The 21,436-nt window shown below is 36.1% G+C and overlaps 1 protein-coding gene across 6 annotated transcripts; it reads right to left on the bottom strand.

Moving 5' to 3' along the window:
- Nucleotides 1–884: 884 nt before the first annotated feature.
- Nucleotides 885–20,697, bottom strand: mst1ra (macrophage stimulating 1 receptor a). Of its 6 annotated transcripts, none has more exons than XM_026261195.1 (21): nt 20,425–20,693; nt 18,214–19,469; nt 12,528–12,701; nt 11,668–11,790; nt 11,345–11,515; nt 9,736–9,896; nt 9,150–9,285; nt 8,808–8,944; nt 8,506–8,676; nt 8,311–8,407; nt 8,025–8,234; nt 6,584–6,730; nt 6,335–6,488; nt 6,101–6,193; nt 5,744–5,926; nt 5,549–5,629; nt 5,271–5,452; nt 4,610–4,719; nt 4,301–4,466; nt 4,031–4,167; nt 886–3,560 (listed from the first exon to the last, which is right to left on the bottom strand). In XM_026261195.1, exons 2-21 carry the CDS (start codon nt 19,408–19,410, stop codon nt 3,344–3,346), a joined length of 4,047 nt encoding a protein of 1,348 aa, XP_026116980.1. In that variant the 5' UTR covers nt 19,411–19,469; nt 20,425–20,693; the 3' UTR covers nt 886–3,343. The 6 variants fall into 6 exon arrangements, with proteins under 6 accessions (XP_026116982.1, XP_026116980.1, XP_026116978.1 ...); XM_026261193.1 differs by having other exon boundaries at nt 887–3,560; nt 5,744–5,950; nt 20,563–20,697; XM_026261191.1 differs by having other exon boundaries at nt 887–3,560; nt 5,744–5,950; nt 20,425–20,692.
- Between the last annotated feature and the right edge of the window lie 739 nt (nt 20,698–21,436).

Here is a 21,436-nt window from a genome sequence, read left to right as displayed (position 1 = left end):
ATTATCGGAACAGTGTCACAGCCAAGTGACTGAGCTAATAAAGCACTGACTACTAAAAACAATAATATCTAAGTAGCCATTTGCATGTTAGGTAACATTATTTTTGTTAAAGCAGACCAACTTTGCATTCATGTGCATTGTCTAGTTGAGGAGTAATATGCATAGTGCCCGCTTATGGGTTGTGTGATTTATATAGCATCATTAGAAACAGAGAACAACATGTTCAGAAATACAGTGTGTTTATATAAAACTTTGAGGTTTGACCTACCTTTTATTACTGTCATTTGACAAGCTTTCTATAGTGATTGCTCAAACCATGAAAAGTAGAAAAGTAGCAAAGAACACATTAAGAAACAGTGATTTTTCATAATTATTTTTTATTTTTAGGTATTACCGTGTTTGCCAGTGTGAAAGCTCAAACAGTGCCATGCAGTTGGGAAGAGTCGTGCAAAGAAACAGAAGAATGTGTTCAGAAATACAGTGAATTTGCACTTAAAACAAGTAACAGTTCTGTGATGTTTTCATATTTAAAAAATCAGATTGGACTTGCTTTATATTGCTGTCAGATGATCTACATTACCACATCATTGTAGCAGATCAAACCCTGGCATGTTGGAAAAAATCATGCAAAGAAAAAAATAGAACATGTTCAGAAAAACAGTGATTCTTACTGCACTTTAACACTATACAGGTAGCTAATACAGGTTTTTGATGTTGACACATGACATTTCTTACCACGTGTGTATTAGTGATGGCTCAAACCATGGCATGTGGTTGGAAAGACACATTCAAGGTAAGAAATGGATTAATTTAAGAATTTTTTTCTAGAATTATAATCAATTTAAAGAGAATATTGTAGTTTGACATACATTTTTCATGTTGTCACATTATCTTTCTTACCGTATTCAGCATTATGGTGGCTTAAATTATGGCATGTAGATGGAAAGAGTAATGTAAAAAAAAAAGGAAGACAGAAGAACATGTTGAGGAATTCAGTGTTGAGGAAATCATGTTTAACATTCTAACAAATCAAAAAGGTCATGCCACGCAAAGAAGGGAACAGAGAATATGTTGAGTGATTTTCCAGAATTAAAGGTGCTTGCTGGAATTTAATACAGTACAGTGTTCGATGTATTCATATAAATCTTAAACTTACCTTTTATTGCTGTCATATGACATTTTCTAACAAGTTTGCCATTGTGATGGCTCAAGCCATGGCATGTCGATAGAAAAGGTCATGCAAAGAAAATGTGTACATGTTCAGAAATACAGATTTTTTGCTGTTGTTGTTTTTTGGTTCTCGCCGCAGTTTAACACAAGTTTCAGAAAAATTTTGGAATTAACTTGAGCAAGTCAATAATTTTTGATGAATGAATGTATTTTTATAGAGATTTACCTACGTTAACAGATATCTTGTTCGCCCTAATCAAACACATGACCCAAAGCGACCACAAATCTGCTTCAACGACATCATAAAAGTTACAGAACGTTCAAGAATGAATCGGTTCTATTTGTGGCTATTACCCGTAACCATAGCGACAGTGACTAAAGCATCAAATATCAAAGATATCAAAGTCCAAAACGTTACATTTGACACGACAAAAGGTTGCACTTGCAAACACATTGCGCAGTTCGTGTATGAAAATGGGTGTAATGTAATGGGGGGAGGGGGGGGGGGTGATCTTATTCTCTTGTGCACCAGCTGGCATATGCAAATCAATCACATTTAAAATTTCTACAATGAAAAAAATATATTAATAACTTAAGCTACTTATAGATTTTGCTTGAACAAGATGCGTCCTCAATCATTCACATAATTACGCAATAATTTGAAAATAATGTAGTAGATGGTGTATTACAGTACATCACTGCTTGAGATCAATGATAACATCTTAAAATGATCATGTAAAATTCAGACCTTGTTTTTAAACTCTTTATTTGAATTGGAAAAAGAGGTTAAATGAAACTGATCAAATAATTTATCAAGTAATCATATCACTCTGTCACACAGCCTTTAATAAACCACGTGCCCTATCCAGGCACATGACAAAGCAACAAGTTCGTTTACATCGACAACAATATTCCGATTTTAATAGGATTAAGACAATACTCTGATTAATAATCTACCATGTAAACAGAGATTTTTATCTTAATCCGGCTAAAGTCATATTCGAAGTAAATAGAAATCGAATTAAGATATAGAGTATTTGTATTTTTAGTCGCATTGCTGAAGTGCAGTCTAGACATGTAAACACCTTTATTGTAGGAGTGTTCGCAGCATTTTGCGACAGGGTACACACACTGCAGTGGTCAACCATTTGAAGGCACACTAAAGAGCTCGCCTTCAACGACCCCGTCGTCTGTTTACAGAGCATGACAATACTGTAATTAACTGCACTTGAAGCTTTCGGCAAATTAAACATGAAACACCCAACACTGTATATGGCATCATAACGAACACCAACTATATGTTTAAACGTTAAATTCTGGAGGGGAACGTAATGACGTGCCATTAATCGATTATGTATGATAACCATAGACTGTAACAAAGCGGCAACCTCCCGCTCTCTCTCGTGAGGAGAAGTGCTCAGTAAAACAGATTTAAACAGATTTGTGAACAATATTTGAGAGAAATAGGCATTTTGTGTACATAGAAAAAGTCTTAGATCTTTGAGTGAGTGCAGCTCATGAAAAATGGGGGCAAAAACAAAAGTGTTGCGTTTATAATTTTGTCCAGTATAATTAGATTACTCACTGTCTCTTACATTGTTACATTGCGTAAATCACTTGGTATATATTATTAGTATATATTATTCTGCTGTGCTGGTAGCCCTGCTCCCACTAAAAGTCTACTGGACCAAAATCTACTCCCCATGTATATTAAACATCAAATACTGACAAAGAGAGGGTGACATTTTCACTGGCAGTGTGGACCTAAAAATGGTTTGGTTACGGGAATTTTGCCACTTTGTACCAGGATAGAACACAGTGTTATACTATATGAGCAATAACAAACATTTTCAGTTGTAATTCAGACAGAATAAAACATAACATTATAAAAAAAATTACATTTATAATTCATTTGAAAAGTGCATTTGCCAAAAATCCCAAAGATGTGACACCAGTTTGGCCATGCAACTAACACCATGCACAAGCTTCACAAAAGCATAACCATCACACACAAAAAAAAAAGTACATTCAGTTTGACACACATTGGGATTCTCCAAATACAGCAGATCATCTTCAGTGCATGCTTTTTTGGTTCCCACACTTCACAGGACCATATGAGCCGCTGAATCCACAGGAAGAACGCAGCTCAGGCTTATTTGATTTGAGACCAGGGTCAGGTGGAGGACTGGTCTGAGTGTTCAGAAGCAGGTGGGGCCGGAGAGAGTGGGGGGTAGGGCCGAGGCTGGTCCAGATTCACATAGGTGATCTGGAGGTTGATGTAATGTTCCCCCTCTAAGCTGTAGTGGATGTCTTGAATGTCATTCACGAGACTAGGGAAATTTGGTCTCTTCTCAGGCTCAGGATTCCAGCACTGCAGCATGATGGACCACCTATAATACATAATCCAAAATGATAAATTATTCTTTATGGTCTGTAGTCTAGTCAATTATGAAGCTACATATAAATCTAAGTGTTTCTGTTGGGTTTTCACAGCGGTTTCTAAAAAAAAGTTTTTTGATTTATTATTATTTTCACATTTTAATTTTTTTCTTTATTGTGATCAACTTATGTTAGTAAAAGAATATTCTTTTTATATATATATATATATATACATATATATTTTGACAACAACGTTAATAATGTATTTATCCTGCTTTACTACTTCACCATGATTTGTGGTTTTCTGAATGCAAAATAGGTGTTGCTGACATGTAAATGTGGACAGTTGCATCAATTAAAAAAGATACTTTTAAAGACATAATTTCATAACATAAATATTAAAAAGCCAAAGATAATTTGTTTCTTCATGATATGACCCCTTCACAAAAAAAGGCAGGTAAATATAAAAAAAAAATCATACAGGGAATCCAAGCAGTATTGTGGCTGTAGCAGTCGACGGCCCTGCATTAGATATGTTGTAATGTCATAAGGGTCCACATCAGGATACGGACTGGCCCCCCTCGTCATCAGCTCCCACAGCAACACTCCAAAAGACCACTAGAGGGAATACAATACATGTTAAATATAGAATGTAGAATCATACCCAACTGCTGAAATAGAAATTCCTTTATTGGATACATACCATTATTCTTGAAATGTTTTGAAAAGATTATACAGTATTTAAACTTACCACATCTGATTTGGTGGTGAATTTCTGTGTCTGCAGGCTTTCTAAAGCCATCCATTTGACCGGCAGCTTTGCTTTCTTGCTGTCCTTGACGCTGTAGTATTCCTTATCATAGACGTCACGTGCCATTCCAAAGTCAGCCACCTTCACTGTAAATGACTCATCAAGCCTAGGAAATGCAGTTTCATTACATTTGTTAGATATGTTGTGTCTATACACATTGTACTTCTATAAGACAACAAATCAGCTGTTTGTTACATTTTGGTGTATGCATACATTAACAGATAAATTCAGGTTGCTCCTCTTACTTACATGCAGTTACGTGCAGCAAGGTCTCTGTGCACAAATTTTTTGTTTGCGAGATACTCCATTCCTTTGGCAACTTGAAGCCCAAAGCCAATCAGGTCTTTCACTGTGGGATTCTGAACACGAAGGAATTGTTTTTACAACATTTCAATGCAAATGTTTAGTAAGATTAAATTATTTTACCTAGACTAAAATGTTCAAATTAGTAATGCACTGAAATAAAAATGCAAAACCAAAAATCAATGTCCTGATTGAATTCAAAACCAAAAATCAATGTCCTTTTTTAATTGATATATTATCAATGAATAAATCAAAATGTTCAACTTGAAATTAAATGTAAAATAGTGCATATATTAGCAAAATGCTTCTCTTGAGGGCTATCTATTGTAAAATAATGTCTTTCATGAGGTATATTTAACATCACATGACATTGTTCACAAGCTGTTTTATTTATGCATTTTTTGGGATTAAAACATTGCTTAAGCAATTATTTGAGACATAATATATTTCAAATACTTGTTCTGTTTTGTACTGTTTCATTCATGTTTAATTTGTGCTATAACTAGTAGTATGTAGCAAAATATAGGATCATGTAATAAAATTGACCCTTTTAAAACTAAAAATTTTTTCATATTCAAAGTAACAAAGCATAAAATGAATGTGCTACCCTCTGTTCAGAGCGGATAAAATGCCGAAGGTCTCCGTGTTTCATGTAAGGCAGGATCACCAGTGGAAGTCCATCACTGGGAAGCACAATGCCCAAGAGGGACAGGACATGAGTGTGGTGGAAGGCCTTCATAAAGATTCCTTCTCTTAAAAACTGCTCCACCTCCTCCAGATCAGTGATCCCTTTCAAAAATTTAAAAGCATATTTACCGTTTTGTTTTGTATCATTCACAAGTTCATTATTAATGTACCCCTATTTAACAGTGTTAATGTACTTACGATTCAATGATTTGATGGCACAGTGGATCTCTTTTTCATCACTATCAGTAAGATATCCATGATACACTGTTCCAAAATGACCTGAGAAAGATTTGAGAAATATGCAAGTGTGAAATAGAAAGAGAAGGTACTGTAAGAAAGAGAAAAAGCAATGTAGCAAATCCAGATGGATTGCCGTTGCCCTAAGATATGTACCTTTGCCGATGATTTGGTCATGCTGGATTTTAACCTTATTATGTGGGATCAAAACATTCTTCACCTCCTCCAACAGATCTGGCCGGAGAGCGGACATAGAGATCGCCTGAGATTGAATCAAGGGAGCTGCTGCAGAGTCCATTGACCCAGCATACGGCAGACTGGAGAATGTTGCGCTCGAGCCTTGGAATGGAGAAACCATCAGACCTATAGTATACACAGTTCGTGTTTATTGAAGATCGGATGCTCTTTATGAAGATACACCAAGTTGGGCTTCATACTCTTTCAATTGTAGGTACCGTCTGGATATATAAAAAAAGAAAAATAACTTCAGGATCAGGATTTTATGTTTCTCACCTCTTCTGTAGTCACCATCAGGTGATCTGTCATAATTCTCCACGGCAGTGCGAGTTGAATGCAACGATAGTCGAACCTGAGCAAGTGCAGCTGCTAACCAAACAAAAGTATTTTTTTACATGCATTTTTTTAAATTCTGCTTTCAAGTATTATATGACAACATATTTTGACAACATTAAAAAATGAGCATTTAATTTTGGAAAAGTTTTAGTTATTTTAACAGAACGCACTTACATTTCTTTTTCTTGCGCTCTCTTGCAATGGCTACGTAGGCCAGAGCTGCTCCCACGCCAATTGCAGCCAAGATGCCCAGCACCATGCCCATAATAAAATTGCTGTTTGTAGTTACTACCACACCAATGTAATATTCTTCTCCGTTCACGAACAGCTGAGAAACACACATGACACAGCAGCACATCATGAATGACAGATGCGGTGCCAACTTGAACTAATCAAGACTGAATTCAATAGACAGACTCTGACCTTAACTGGCGCCCCCTGGCTAGAGATAGTCAGATTTTTGGGGATCCTGCAGGTGATCTCATTGTCCAGAACTGTAGCTTTGCAATCCACTCCATTAATTGTCATAATGATTTTCATGCAATCAGACACCAGGGCTAGTTTTTTGTGCTGGAAAAAAATGTGATTAGATTATGATAAAATACATCTGGAAGAATAATCTTACTGTCATCATTTTAGTAAAAATTTTTTATGTCTGTCTATTTTATGTATTCTGGACAGGATTTATGTTCTGTTCGGACCAGGGGCGGACTGGCCATCTAGAGCACTGAGACATTTCCCGTTGGACCGCTGGCCAATGTGGGCCGCCCCACCCGGTACACAAATATATATTTTTTTTAATAACAGAAATCATAATATTACATCTCTTTTCTACGCAAATGGATGATCGCGCGTGCGCAGTCGCGGCCGACAAGGAGTGTGTTGTTTGCATGTGAGTATTTTGCCCTCCCTCCCATTGCTTAGTTTGGTCTACTTCATTGCGTATCTTGAAACACGCCCCCTTTCACGTCGTCTAATTTACAGAGAGAGAGAGACAGATTTATCCGGTACATTGAATTTCTCTGAGCAGCAGGCCGCTGTATACGTTCACTTAAAATATAACCAACTGTGTTTACGAGAATACTTGCAGAGACAATTATTTTGAGACTATTTTGTGTGTATGTGTTCAATCAGAAGTTACGATACGCAAAAGATGAATCAGTTCTGTGTACGCGCATTGTACTGAAATGCTGCTCTCGGCGCGTGCTTTGAACGAGTACGTGCAAATTGTTTAAAACGTTTGAATCAGCAAGATTTAGAAACAAGTGCAAACGATCAACTACGATCCGTTTCACCCCTTCAAGCGAGTAAACAATACTCAAGTTAGGAACCTTACATCACTATTAAAGATAGCCCGTCGGTCAGGGCGGTGATATATATTGGAGCCCGACTGGAAAACACAAAAGCCCCGGGATGTCGAGCTAGCGATTTTATGAGCCCTGCACCTCAGATCTATCCAGTTTGTGAACCATTGGTTTCCACACTGGTTTCGTTCAACAAAATAAATGATTATTTTAAAAGATTGACTCAAAAGAATCATCTCTTCACGAATCGGATCATGACCTTGTATAACAGATCCAAAGATGATCAATTATTGAACATCTAGATTGAATAAAGACTTCAAATTTATCTGTAAAGCACATAAAGCTATCGTTTAACTTAAAAAAACCCTTCTATTTCATTCATTATTCGTATGGATCTGTTAACTGAATGCAAAGTGTGCGATCTAGGAGAATGCGCTATGATGTGGTGGGCTGCTGTGGGCCAGAAAGTCTAGGGCCACTTTTTGGTCCCTGTCTGCCCCTGGTTCAGACCATATACTAGACTATATAACCATACAATATATGCAACCAGTGAGACGTACATGCAGTGAGACTTTGTCCTGCCCTGGGCTGAGCTCAAGCACATTGCCTTCTGTTTCAAATGGGATGGGTTCTCCCTTAGCATGGCAGGTAAACGTCTGAGGCAGGAGTTCCTTGGCTCCATCCAGATCCACAGAGAGGGTCCCCGTTGACTCCTCACATTCAGGGCTTATACACTCTATCTGGTTGGGATTCCCTTGACTAACACACACCTAAGGTACAGCATCCAATAAGTTGCAACATTTAAAACCTTTAAACATGGCTCTTCAAAATACAAATGAGTCCTACGCTTTGCACAGGTGCTGTGTTGTTGTTGCCTTTGTAGTTAATTACTGCTTGGGAAACAGAGTCCAGGTTCTGACCAAAGATAGTGATTTTTGATCCACTTCATTGTAGCAGGACCCAAAAAAATACATAGTAAAAAAATTATCAATTTACTTTTAAAGACTCAATTTAAAAGTAAAACTGAATGTTTTGACTCACCTTCTAAAACCACAGTTGGGCGTCACAGTCGTCACCTTAGGATCCACCACATATCTGAATTTTTGTGTGGCTGAAATACTTGATTCATCAATTAAAACCTTTACATCTACCTCTGAAATCTCCGCAGCACCTTCAGACCTACAAACAACAGACGTCCCATCGCTGGAGATGCTGGAGAAACAACAGTAGGAAAATACTCAGAACTCAGTGGTTACAAACAATGTACTAGACTGACACTCTTATATTTCTAATCCTTGACTTATAACTCCTAAACAGTGAATTTCATAACTTGGCACAATAACCTTTCAACTGGGCAACTTCTTTCTCCGAGGCTGACCGTTCTGCTTCCACCAGCATCCAGATATTTTCCTGACAGGGTGATCAGGGTTCCTCCAATCTTAGGTCCTATGCCTGGACTGATATCTGTGATTTCTGGGGTCTTATGAGAGATAAGAGGTATGATAAGAGCTTTATCAATCTAAAATGGCAAAATACTAGAGGAAATTTTCTTTTTCAAAACTTTCATTTATCCAATTCATCAGCAGCAGTACCACAATCCAATATTTCTTAATAATCTGTCCATGTGTTAAACCATATTTACTGTAAGTTAAGTAATTAAAGACTGAGAATGTTTTGCTCATTACCACAAAACTGAAGCCTTGTATGCTAGCATTCCCAGAGATGTAGTATCCACTTTCCACACTCTTTTCATCCACTTGTATTGTTATATCAACAGTTTGCTCTGGGCCTGACATTTCACCATCAATCCTACACACCAGCCTGAGTGAAAAATGAAAAATTACATTTATTAATACATTCTTGTTGTTATTGTTAACCAAAAGTCTTAAAAATTGGTTTTGTTCATTTAAATGAACCTGCCATAAAATATCATATAAATTATAGATTAGAAAAAAAAAATATAAAAAGACTATAACTTAAACTAAAATTACTATTAGAACTAATCATTTAAAAAAAGCTAATTCAAAATATTAATAAACACTATGATAGTATATAAATAATACTAAAATAACAACACATATGTATGTGTGAGGTTGCAAAGGTTATCTGTCTCATAAACTAAAGGGTACTGGATATTTTTGGGTTGAAAAATGACAAAAATCCCCAATCTCTCTTTGATATGCATCTGCCACAACTTCCTGCTTCAATGGGAAAGAACTGTATTAATTTTTTTTGTGTGTGGAGAAACTAAAATGTGTATATGTTACTTACTGGGAGCTCCTGCTTTTTTCTGGTATAACAGTGCAGCTACTTTTTCCCACATAAACCTGATGAGAGGTTTGAGTGATAGCAGGTTGGGAAGCTGACTGGAAGTTCCAGCCGCAAAGAGTGATTTCACTCTTACCATTTGAAGGCATCGTGCTGGGGAAAAACTGAAAAGCAAAAGTGCAAAAAATCTAGTTTAAGGGTTAATAGCTTTTTAAACTAAATGCTCATGCTTAGATGCTTGAAATTTGCACAGACAAATAAAACTTTATTATAAGGAGTCTCTTACACTCACCAAGGATGCATTTATTTAATAAGAAATACAGTAAAAATTGTAATATTGTGAAGTCAGCACCAATTAGACATGTGGCGGTATTCTGTAATGCGAGATATCACGGTATTTAATATGCACGATCTTGTTATCGTGGGCACTTCTAAATACTGTGAATATTTATATATTACACATTACTCAAAATTTGGAATGTATTTTAAGAATACTATTCCCATCAACTGGTCAAAATACACAACACAGCTGTATCCTGCTTGAAAGAGCTTGTGCCTGTAAACAAGCATGCATGAGAAGCACATGGGGGAACACGTGAGAGATGCGCTGAATGAAAGCCCATTCTCTCTCTGACAGCAGATGGCGCTAAACTGCAGAAAAAAAGCATCCTTTACTCTGGAAACCCCACAAATAAAGCAGCTGCACTACTTTCTAAAACATATTTAAATAGCCATTTAAAATTGTGTATTTGCAATGGTGTCCATCACAGCCAAATACTTAAATCTTTAGACTTAATATGCTATTTATTTTCAAACTTTTTTTTTTTTTCATTTTAATCTGGACTACATCATGCCCTAGAGTTTTTGTTCTTTATCGTTAATTCACACTTTCCATGAGGTCTTATTGTAAAGTGATACCTATTGGTCTTTATAGTTCTTTTGCACTTTAATCTGTGTGAAACTTTTAACTTTATATATTTTTCTGTATTGCTTTATTTTATTTAAATGTTCAGTTATTTTGTTATAAAACGGTTATTTATAAATGACAAAAATAAATGTTTAATAAAAAGAACATCAAAAAGTTGAAATATTACTTCAATGTACATGTATATTTTCTATTTTGATCTGTAATTTATTTATTTGAGCAGTCATTACTCCAGAGTCCAGTCCTTCAGATATCATTGTCGAAATCATGGAAGTATAAGACTTTTGTATAGTTGTTTAAAGATTTTAATTTTAAATATTTTTTTGGGAAACAAAGTAACAGCAAACAAATGCTCAGCATAGCATCGTACTATTGTGTCAATTCACAATTTTCATACTTCTGTTTGTTTTATTTAATTTTACTATCTAATATATGTGGAAAAAAATAAAGGTTTCTTGTTTCACTCAAATGACTTCACAGCCAAAGCTGGCATTCCGTCCAGTGTAAGACAGGGGTGAGAGTCCAACAGATACTGTGGTTGTTAACACAGCCCTGCCCCGAAATGACTACAATGACTCTGAAGCAGCCTTCATGTTATCAGTCCACACTCACTGTTTATTAGAAACGCAAACTTAAAAGACAGACAGTTTATTGTGACATTTATTGCCCAATTATGCAATGCGTTACCTGGTTGATTACTGGAGGGCAGGAGTTGTTACTCCACTGATCCTTACACTGATGCATCTGGGAACAGACTCCATCACACCAGCCACATCCCATAAACTTGGGGGCAGCTAAACACACTGAACAATTGAGGAAATGGGCACAGCCTGGACCTCTGGGAGACACGTTTATCAGCTGCACATACAAGATGAAGAGAGACAGGTTTGACAGGAAAATGCAGATGAAAACTATGAGTCACTTTTTGTCTGTATATTTTAAACATTAAACCTTTAATTCACTACTGATGGCTGATAAGCTTTTGAACTGTACAGAATGCATGTGCATACCTTGTTTCCAACGACAAAGAGCAGAGACTCGGAAGAAAGAACAGCAGCTTGTGACACTTTCTGCATTTCTTCCACAAGAGAGTAGTTGGCAAACACTACAAGGGACGATTTGCTCAGAATAACCTGAAAAGTAAAAGTAAAAGTTTTTTTTTTTTTGGTCTGTCAACAGTCAAAACTACACAGCATACATAGTCACAGCTACACAATTATGAAATATACATTATATTTGTCCTTAAAAGAGCAAAATTATTCACTGTTTCCATCCCATATAAGGGAGCCAACAAAAGCCTGGCTTATGATCGTATTGGCCACTGACTTGCAGGAAAGATACAGTATGAGCTAAGTATGAATAAGGATAGGATTCAGTGGAAGCCTACGCAGTTGCAATTAAGCAATATATAATTTGCAAATCTTATTTAAAAGATCAGAATTACGAGATATGAAAGTTTACATGTTGCAATTCAGTTTTTTCCATCACGGAATACAACAAAAAAAAGTAAATAGCAACTTTTTATATCACAATTCTGATTTTTATTTAAATTGTGGACTTTGGAAAATGTAGACTTTTCTTCTCAGAACTGCAGAATATAAACTTTTATTTATTTTTTAAATTGTGAATACCACTCAATTCTGACATTTTGCCTTTAAATTGTGAGTTTGCACCTCAGAGAAAAAGAATTGTGAAATATAAATAACGATTTAGGGGGAAAGAGATGACAGATTGGTGTCTGAAACACTTTAAATATACGTCAGCAACACATATGCTACTGTAGCTCCCCATTAAACTTCAGTAAGGTCCCAATCATTATTCATAATTTTAAATGGATTCAGTTTCTACCCCCAAAAAAAGCCATAATAACCTGCAAAAGCCTTCCATCATCCGTGCCGATGTGTGCCACAGTCTTGGTCTCAATGGTAGTCACCAGAATAGAAGTAAAGAGCACATTGTTCATCTGCCTATTGAAGAAGTCCACTCTGTAGTAAGGCTTAGCCACCATTGTGGGCATATGGTAGCATTTCAAATCATCTGGGTTCTAGACAAAATAAAACAAAATATTGAGTGAATCAATATATTCAAAGAATATGAAAACATTTTCATGCAACTTTTCATTGCTTTGCAAGTAATACACTTTTTTAAATTCACGGAATACACAGAAAGTGCCAATCTGACAAAATGAAAAGTGCATAATCAGTAATTGCAACAATATACACTCTATATGTCCTGCCAGAATTTGAAGCTCAATGGACTGTTAAAAAAAACAGCAACATTATTGTACACTTCGTCAAATGAAAATTTTTCCTCATTGTCCATTTCCTGTGCCATGTTTGTTTCAGTTTTTTTACTGACTTCAAAAGGGTGACACTGTGACAAAAAAAATATACTTTAACAGCAACCCCAGTGAAAAGGAAGCAACAACTTGTAAACGGAAGGCTACAGACACCATCTGGCAGTAATAAATTATTTCCTGCCGCTAAAGCTTGAACCCTTGTACCAAATTAAGATTTGAGGGACATGTGAAGTCTGTTGGTGGTAGCACTCACTGAATAATTAGAAAGCAAACATTTACTGTCCAGTCAGGATTTCATTTCCATTGCTATAGAAATTAATAAGCTTAAGAGCAGATGTCATACCGTTTATGTTGACTTTTTTGCTCCCATGGTAAACAAATGTTAAAATTGTCTAACTTTTCCAATGTTTCAATAAAGATTTAAAGATACCTTAAAAGTATAATTAAAGTGGTTTTGTGATATTTCAATTCTTCTGAATTAATATGATAACTGTGAGATTAATTTTAGTTATTCTTCACTGGAAATCTGGACCTACATAAAGGAGGCAAATTCATAAGAGTTCATAAGAGCAATTATTCTTTTGTTGTCAGAATTATGTGCTTTTGAAACTGACTGATTCAGTTCTCCAGCCTGGTGATCCAGTGGTTATCAGCACATTCTTCAGAATTTATCTTTGGAACGTTGAGTAAATAAGGAAAGATTTTCTGATAAACGGATTAAAATATTTAGGAAAAATTGTATTAAAAAAGTTCAATATTAATGGGAAAACACAAAAACTATGTAAATCAGATGTACAGGGTGGAATGTCCAGAAACTATTCACAATTGACATGTTAAAATACATATCTATAACTACAGGACATTGCATTGTAAATCTGGTTTTATTTGAGCCAACGTCCTCAGTATCCCTGTTTCGACTGGTTAAAAACAAACTGTTGACGTCCGTAGTGAACATCCTGACACTGCATGCTTTTCTTGATTTATCACCTCTGGCTTATTGCCTGTTTAAGACTGTACTCAACACAACTATCTGCCACAGAAAGTTCAGTCTAACAGTAAGGTATTGCGTGACGTATTACAGTTCATGTAGGAGCATGTGGCAGCTGGAATCAGTATGATAAAGCCTGACTCTCACAGAGTGATCCCTGAGCAAGTGCAGCCAAACATGAGTTTAAACGAAAACCAAATGTTTTTGTGAGTCATTTCCTGAAACTGGCTTCACTAACTATCAAATATTCTATGGTCCACTCCTTTTAAGGTATAGGTTATGAAATATAAACAAGAACAATTATACAAACCCTTTAAATAAAACAAGATGGGGACAAGGTACACGAAAGAGAATAACTAAGATAGATGGTTTTGGCAAAGGTTCCTAGGTGTTTGCCAGAGTGTTCTGGAAGTTACTGTAACATTACTAGGGCGTGGTTTCTATGTTGCTAAGGGGCTCATAGGGTTCCTAGTGTGTTCTGGGGGAAATGCTATGGTGTTTTGGGGGTTGCTAGGGCAATAAGAACATTTCTATGCTGTTCAAACCAGCCCAATTGTTGAACAATACTCGACTAATACACTTTAGATCCCCATTGGGTATCACCTATATACTGAGCTGGGTAGATTCCTTAGAAACTGTAGTCTGTTACTGATTCCACATTACATGACAAAAAATGGATTTAGTTGCATAATCCATTACATTATACCGACATTGTATGTAATGTGATCAGAAATTTTTTTTGATTACTTTTACATTACATTTGGCCTAATTTGTTTATGACATTAATTCAGATAGGATAATCTTGTTCCGTATTGATATAAAAAATACAAAGAGTTGGAAAAATATATTCCATTCATTGTAATTAACAACATGAAGTAACTTAAACATTACATCAAGGTTTTCCAAACTGGGGTTTGTATAGGAACTGCAAGGGCGTTTTGTGAGTTTAACGAAAAGCTAATCATTAATAAATAATAAAAAACGGACTAAATAAAAAAATAATTGCAAAAAAACATTCATCAAAATAAAACACTTTCTACAAATATTAAAATATTTCATCTGTTTAACTGCATGTCATGTGACCCCTAACTCACAGAGAACCGTGAACATGCAAATGTGATACTTAATTATTAAAATATTAAAATCTCAGGGTAATTCAAGTAATATATATTAGATGAAAGATGTTCAGATGAGAAAAATGTTTGGGAATGACTACATTGAATTTGTGCATTTTAAGGTAACTCCCCTAGAGTTAAACAGTTCAGTTTTACCATTTTTTAATTCTTTCAGTCACTCTCCGTGTCTGGCAGTATCACTTTTAGCTTAGCTTAGCATAGATCACAGAATCTGATTAGACCATTAGCATCTCGCTCAAAAATGACCAAATAATTTTTATATTTTTCCTATTTAAAACTTGACTATTCTGTAGTTACTAATGTACTAAGACTGATGGAAAATTAAAAGTTGAGATTTTCTAGGCTGATATGGCTAGGAACCAGAGGTGTAACGATTCACTTGTTTTCTCGATGCATCAATTACAAACCCTGAAAATTCATATGCATCGATCTTGAAACATGATTTTTTAATTGTGAATCGCCGATCTCGGACAGATAAATAAATTAAGTTTTCTACCTAATTCTGTGGAGAAAATTAAAATAATAGCTAATTTAATGTAGTCGCCTATATAAAGCAATCATAAAATTGCCATTAGGAAAAAAATATTGATTACAAATGATTATTGTCGAGCAGTGCATTTGATTACTAACAGAAAATTAAAAGTAATAAAAAAAGTTAATTTAATTATTAAAATAATTATTGAAAATTATTAAAATAATTAAAAATAAAAATAATAATCATGTTAATACATGGCTATATAAGTTTGGACACCTTCTCATTCAAAGAGTTTTCTTTATTTTCATGACTATGAAAATTGTACAGTCACACTGAAGGCATCAAAACTATGAATTAACACGTGTGGAATTATATACATAACAAAAAAGTGTGAAACAACTGAAAATATGTCATTGTAGGTTCTTCAAAGTAGCCAACTTCTGCTTTGATTACTGCTTTGCACACTCTTGGCTTCTCTTGATGAGCTTCAAGAGGTAGTCACCTGAAATGGTCTTCACTTCACAGGTGTGCCCTGTCAGGTTTAATGTGTGTGATTTCTTGCCTTATAAATGGGGTTGGGACCATCAGTTGTGTTGTGCAGAAGTCAGGTGGATACACAGCTGATAGTCCTACTGAATAGACTTTTAGAATTTGTAATTTGCAAGAAAACCATAACGCAAAAGAAAAAGCAGCTAAGTACAGGAAAACAAGTGGCCATCATTACTTTAAGAAATTAAGTCCGAAAAATTGGGAAAACTTTGAAAGTGTCCCCAAGTGCAGTCACAAAAACCATCAAGCGCTACAAAGAAACTGGCTCACATGCGAAGACCAAGAGACACCTCTGCTGCAGAGGATAAGTTCATCAGAGTCACCAGCCTCAGAAATCGCAGGTTAAGCACACAGAGTTCTAGCAGCAGACACATCTCTAGAACAACTGTTAAGAGGAGACTGTGTGAATCAGACCTTCATGGTAGAATATCTGCTAGGAAACCACTGCTAAAGAAAGGACTTGAGAGACTTGTTTGGGCTAAAGAACACAAGGAATGGACATTAGACCAGTGGAAATCTGTGCTTTGATCTGATGAGTCCAACTGTGAGATCTTCGGTTCCAACCACCGTGTCTTTGTGCGATGCAGAAAAGGTGAACGGATGGACTCTACATGCCTGGTTCCCACCGTGAAGCATGGAGGAGGAGGTGTGATGGTGTGGGGGTGCTTTGCTGGTGACACTGTTGGGGATTTATTCAAAATTGAAGGCATATTGAACCAGCATGGCTACCACAGCATCTTGCAGCGGCATGCTATTCCATCCGGTTTGCGTTTAGTTGGACCATAATTTATTTTTCAACAGGACAATGACCCCAAACACACCTCCAGGCTGTGTAAGGGCTATTTGACCAAGAAGAAAAGTGATGGGGTGCTGCGCCAGATGACCTGGCCTCCAAAGTCACCGGACCTGAACCCAATCCAGATGGTTTAGGGGTGAGCTGGACCGCAGACAGAAGGCAAAAGGGCCAACAAGTGCTAAGCATCTCTCGGGGAACTCCTTCAAGACTGTTGGAAGACCATTTCAGGTGACTACCTCTTGAAGCTCATCAAGACAATGCCAAGAGTGTGCAAAGCAGTAATCAAAGCAAAAGGTGGCTACTTTGAAGAACCTAGAATATGACATATTTTCAGCGGTTTCACAATTTTTTTGATGTATATAATTCCATATATAATCTTAGTCATGAAAATAAAGAAAACTCTTTGAATGAGAAGGTGTGTCCAAACTTTTGGTCTGTACTGTACATAAAATGATTGTACAGTATTTGACATTTCTGTCACTTCTGAAATGATGGCTATACCACTGGTGTGACAAACTGTTAGCTTATACATAATACTTTTAAAGCTCTTTTTAAAAATCTTTGCTTGCATATATTTTAAAGTATGTCATGTCATAGCATAATTAAACTACCATCTAACAATGTAAAAAAAAAATTTGCTAACCTTAAAGGCTGCTGTAATTTGCCCCCTGACTAAGCATTTATGAATTTAGGGGAAGCATTTAAATAATTCTGTGAATGCACTTTTCTGAGAGTGCAGAATCGAATCATTATAATCGAATCAAATTTAATTGTGAATCGAATCGTTCTAAATTTGCAAAAATCGTTCTTGATTCAAATCGAAAACCTGTGAATCAAATCAAATCGCTGCCTACCCAAAGATTCACAGCCCTACAAGGAACTATACTCTCATTCTGGAGTAATAATCAAAGAACTATGCTGCCGTACCATGGGTGCAGCAGGTGCAGTAATATTATGCAGCACCTAAAAAATAGTCCCCAGCTAGTTTGTGTAGTTGCAGCGTAGCTGGGGACTATTTTCAGGCGCTGCGTAATATCACGGCTTTAAATCCTTTAAATGACCTACAGAATGATAATTCAAATAAAAATGTATGTGTTCATCAGTAGTTGATGTAATGTTAAAAAGCTAAGAAAATACTTCTTAAAACTGAAAAAAAAACATTACTTTTTTTTAATTAAAGGGACAGTTCTTTGTGTTAATGCCCACAAAACTGGAAGACTTCATGAGGAGCAGGATGGAGAAACGCAGATTTATTAAATAAACAAGACGAATGGCCAATTTTCAATAAGCTGCAGTGAGAAACAAAAACTCACCTGATGTGGGCACATTTCACAAGGCTGAAAATGGCACAATCCCCGAGAGAGCCGCTCCGTCAGGTTTGAACAGCAGGACTCCTCCCCTTTCTTAATCTCACTGTTCACATCTTCTATTGGAAATGCACACAAGGCAGACTTTCTGATAGGATTCCCCTTTTCATCTGTTTCAGCAAACACCCCATAAAGAATTGGGTGGTCCATATTCACTCTTAGTTCATCAGCCAGCTCCTTGCCTGCTGTACCGAAATGAGCAGCTTGAACTGAGTTGAACACAATATCCTTAATCCACGAGCTCCTTCTCCTGCGTTTGGGCTCAAAGCGGCACTCCAGAAGAATTTCCCTATACATCCAAGGCTCGCTGTCCATGATGGGCAGCCGTCCAAGATGGGTCTGCAACTTGGTGTTTGGTTTCATTGGGTTCTCCCACTGTACAGATAAGAAATACACATATTCTTTCGTAGAGAACGTATAGATGTAGTCGATTTTAAATGTATCCTGTAATTCAGGAAGAACTGTCAGACCCTTCACGTGACTGTCAAATCCATCTTCTGTGGCAAGCAAGCGACGAACAGAAAGGGACTGTTTGCCAAAAGATCCAGCAATGTTGGTATTGATGGTAGCTGCAGTAAAGAAATACGTTGTAAATCCTTCATTGACCGCGCTGACCTTTGTTCCCAGAGGACTAGCAACACAGGCAGGACAATCTAAGTGTGAGTTGGCACTTTTATCAAAAAAACATTTAATGCTTGAGGGGCTTCCGGTTGGATTTAGTTCAAGCATGTTACAGACTCCATACTGTGTGCTCCCACAGACGTACAGGTAGTCCAAATAGCCCTGAGGCTCTAAAATAAGAACTTGGTTATCTGTGTCCAGTGGTGTTCCCGGTTCATTCTCAATATCACAATGACAGGTTTCACATTCTGAACTGCCAACTGGCCCTGTTCTTATTTTCCATAGTTTGGTGAGATTTCTGTCCAAGGCTTCAACCACATTTTGAGAGGCCACATAAACCTCATTGAAATTTTCATTAACAACTATGTTCTGTATGGCTTTTGCAGTTTGGAAAAAAGAGACAGGGTAGGTAACAGAAAAGTTTAGATTCATTTGCGGGACTGTGGGGCATGATTTCAGTGCACAGGTCAGATGTATCTGCAACCAGACACATTTTAACAAGGTCCTGGGGCTGATGAGCATCTCTGCTGTCCTGAGGTGAAAAGACTTCACTGTTACTCCAAACACATGATCAAGATAACCTTTGAACAGAAAAAAAGACAAAAACAGAAGAAAGAGAGATTAATATGTACACTGTAAAAATGCTTTTGCCGTTATGCCAGAACATCCATTCCATCTGTTTGCAGTATCTTGTCAGTAACTTGGCAATAAGACTACTAAGAACAACAATGCAGCCCTCATAAAAAATAAAAAAGGGGGCTTTTTATTATATAGTATTTGATAAATAAACTCTGATTTCAAGTACTGAAACTAAAGTGTGATGAATTTGTGACACCATATTTTACTTTTAAAATTAAATTATAAAATTATGTTTTCATTTCAATGTTATGGGATCAATTTTGTACATTATGCATGTTATAGCTAAAAGATAACGTCATACAAATACTTAGCACACAGCAAACCATAGTTTCCACCAAACAGACTACATTATGCATTTGGCTGCTCGAATCCAAAAAAAAAACAACAAAAAAAAATTTTTTATTAGTTAACACCATACTATAGGCTAGATAAACTGTAGTAACCTGGTAGTCACCACTGTTATCAATAAATAAAAATAAATAAACACAGCTTGAACGCGTTCCTATGTTTGGTACTTTAATTTTTGGTTATGGAAACTATGGTTATGGAATTTTGTGCATTTGACATAAGATGACTCAATTATTACGCAATATATCCTTAAGATGACGATTTTCACTGTAATTTAGGTTTTAGGAAAGTAGACTACATAAACTCGAATCTCTTGTCAAAAAAAAATGAATAAGCAACTTGACGCAATTTCTAACAAGCGATAAACAAACATGTCACAGAGTACGCAGCTTTGATTTTCACGGAATTGAAAATACATGTAGACTAGCTCGCCTATATACAATGAAATGATAACTAAAATGTAACCTGTTTCGCGTGTATGTTACAAAACGTCTATAAACACTAAAAGGAGAAAATGTATTATTGATTATAAAAAGCATGTGAATTTACCTGAGGCTCACCTATGGCCTTTTACCTCTTTCCCTGAAGTCCAATGAATAGTTGAACGTGCGCACATAAACGTCAAACAGCCATTACAAAAACTCAAAATAAAACGGTAACAGTGGTTGTACTTTAAATTGTAAATACCTGAGAAAAAAAATCTCACAAGATGAACTGGTTTCTTCGTACAGGACGGTTCCGACTTCTTGTATTAGCGTTAGATAGAGAACGCGGTCAATGCCCCATTCACAGAACACGCCTAAACACCTCATAAGGAAGTGATGTTGCTCAATCCTTCCCCAACCTAAACATCCCCTCAGGGATTAAAGTTAAAATTAAGTCAGTCACACCCCTTGACTTGTCTAAATAGCATTTAAGCAGACATAAAATGTAAGTCTACAAACATTTGGATTTCATCGGCTTGTGTTTTTAAGAGGAATGTGGTTATTTTTTAGTTATTTTTGAAGGAATGCAGAGCATAGTTAAGATTCAGGGCAGGCTATAAACTCTTCTGGGGTGGGGGCTGCTAGGTTACGTCAGTATTCTTTCTAACAAATGTAATGGAAATGTTAGCCAGCATCCAATCCACGTTACACCATACCTACACACATACAGTAATATACATTAACTAAAGGTTGTGGTGTTATATGGCAAATAAACAGCTTTTTTACACGACTACACTGTTATGTGGTCTCAGGTGGTGGTTGGGGGGGGGTATAGTCATGCGTTCTAACGTGTTTTGGGTGTAACATATTTTGAAACTGGATGAAAGTGATTTCAACAGACATAACAGATGATGTGATTATGGATTCCCACGTAAATTAAATACAGATGTTATAGGTTTGCTAATTCCACTGTCTAAGAAAAAAAACAAACAGCTAGCCTAATAATTGCTAAACCAAAAATATTTTTTTTAATAATGTATTTGTCTAAATATATAATGAATAATACATAATTTATAAATAATTATTATCGCTTATTTATTTTTAGATATTAAAAAAAATTAAGAAAGAAAAAATTA

The sequence above is a fragment of the Carassius auratus genome, chromosome 6 (genome assembly GCF_003368295.1).
Source record: "Carassius auratus strain Wakin chromosome 6, ASM336829v1, whole genome shotgun sequence".
Classification (NCBI taxonomy): Eukaryota; Metazoa; Chordata; class Actinopteri; order Cypriniformes; family Cyprinidae; genus Carassius; species Carassius auratus.
The sequence above is the reverse complement of the archived record's forward strand: the minus strand, read 5'-3'. Positions and strand labels throughout refer to the sequence as shown.

What these genes read in the sequence shown, in the direction of transcription:
- mst1ra (XM_026261193.1), bottom strand. Translation starts at nt 19,410, where the DNA reads ATGCTCATCAGCCCCAGGACCTTGTTAAAATGTGTCTGGTTGCAGATA. An exon ending in GTGAAATGTGCCCACATCAG is followed by an intron (nt 12,702 to 18,213) that starts GTGAGTTTTTGT and finishes TATTTTGTCTAG; the next exon opens with AACCCAGATGATTTGAAATG. An exon ending in TGACCAAATCATCGGCAAAG is followed by an intron (nt 5,630 to 5,743) that starts GTACATATCTTA and finishes AATCTTTCTCAG; the next exon opens with GTCATTTTGGAACAGTGTAT.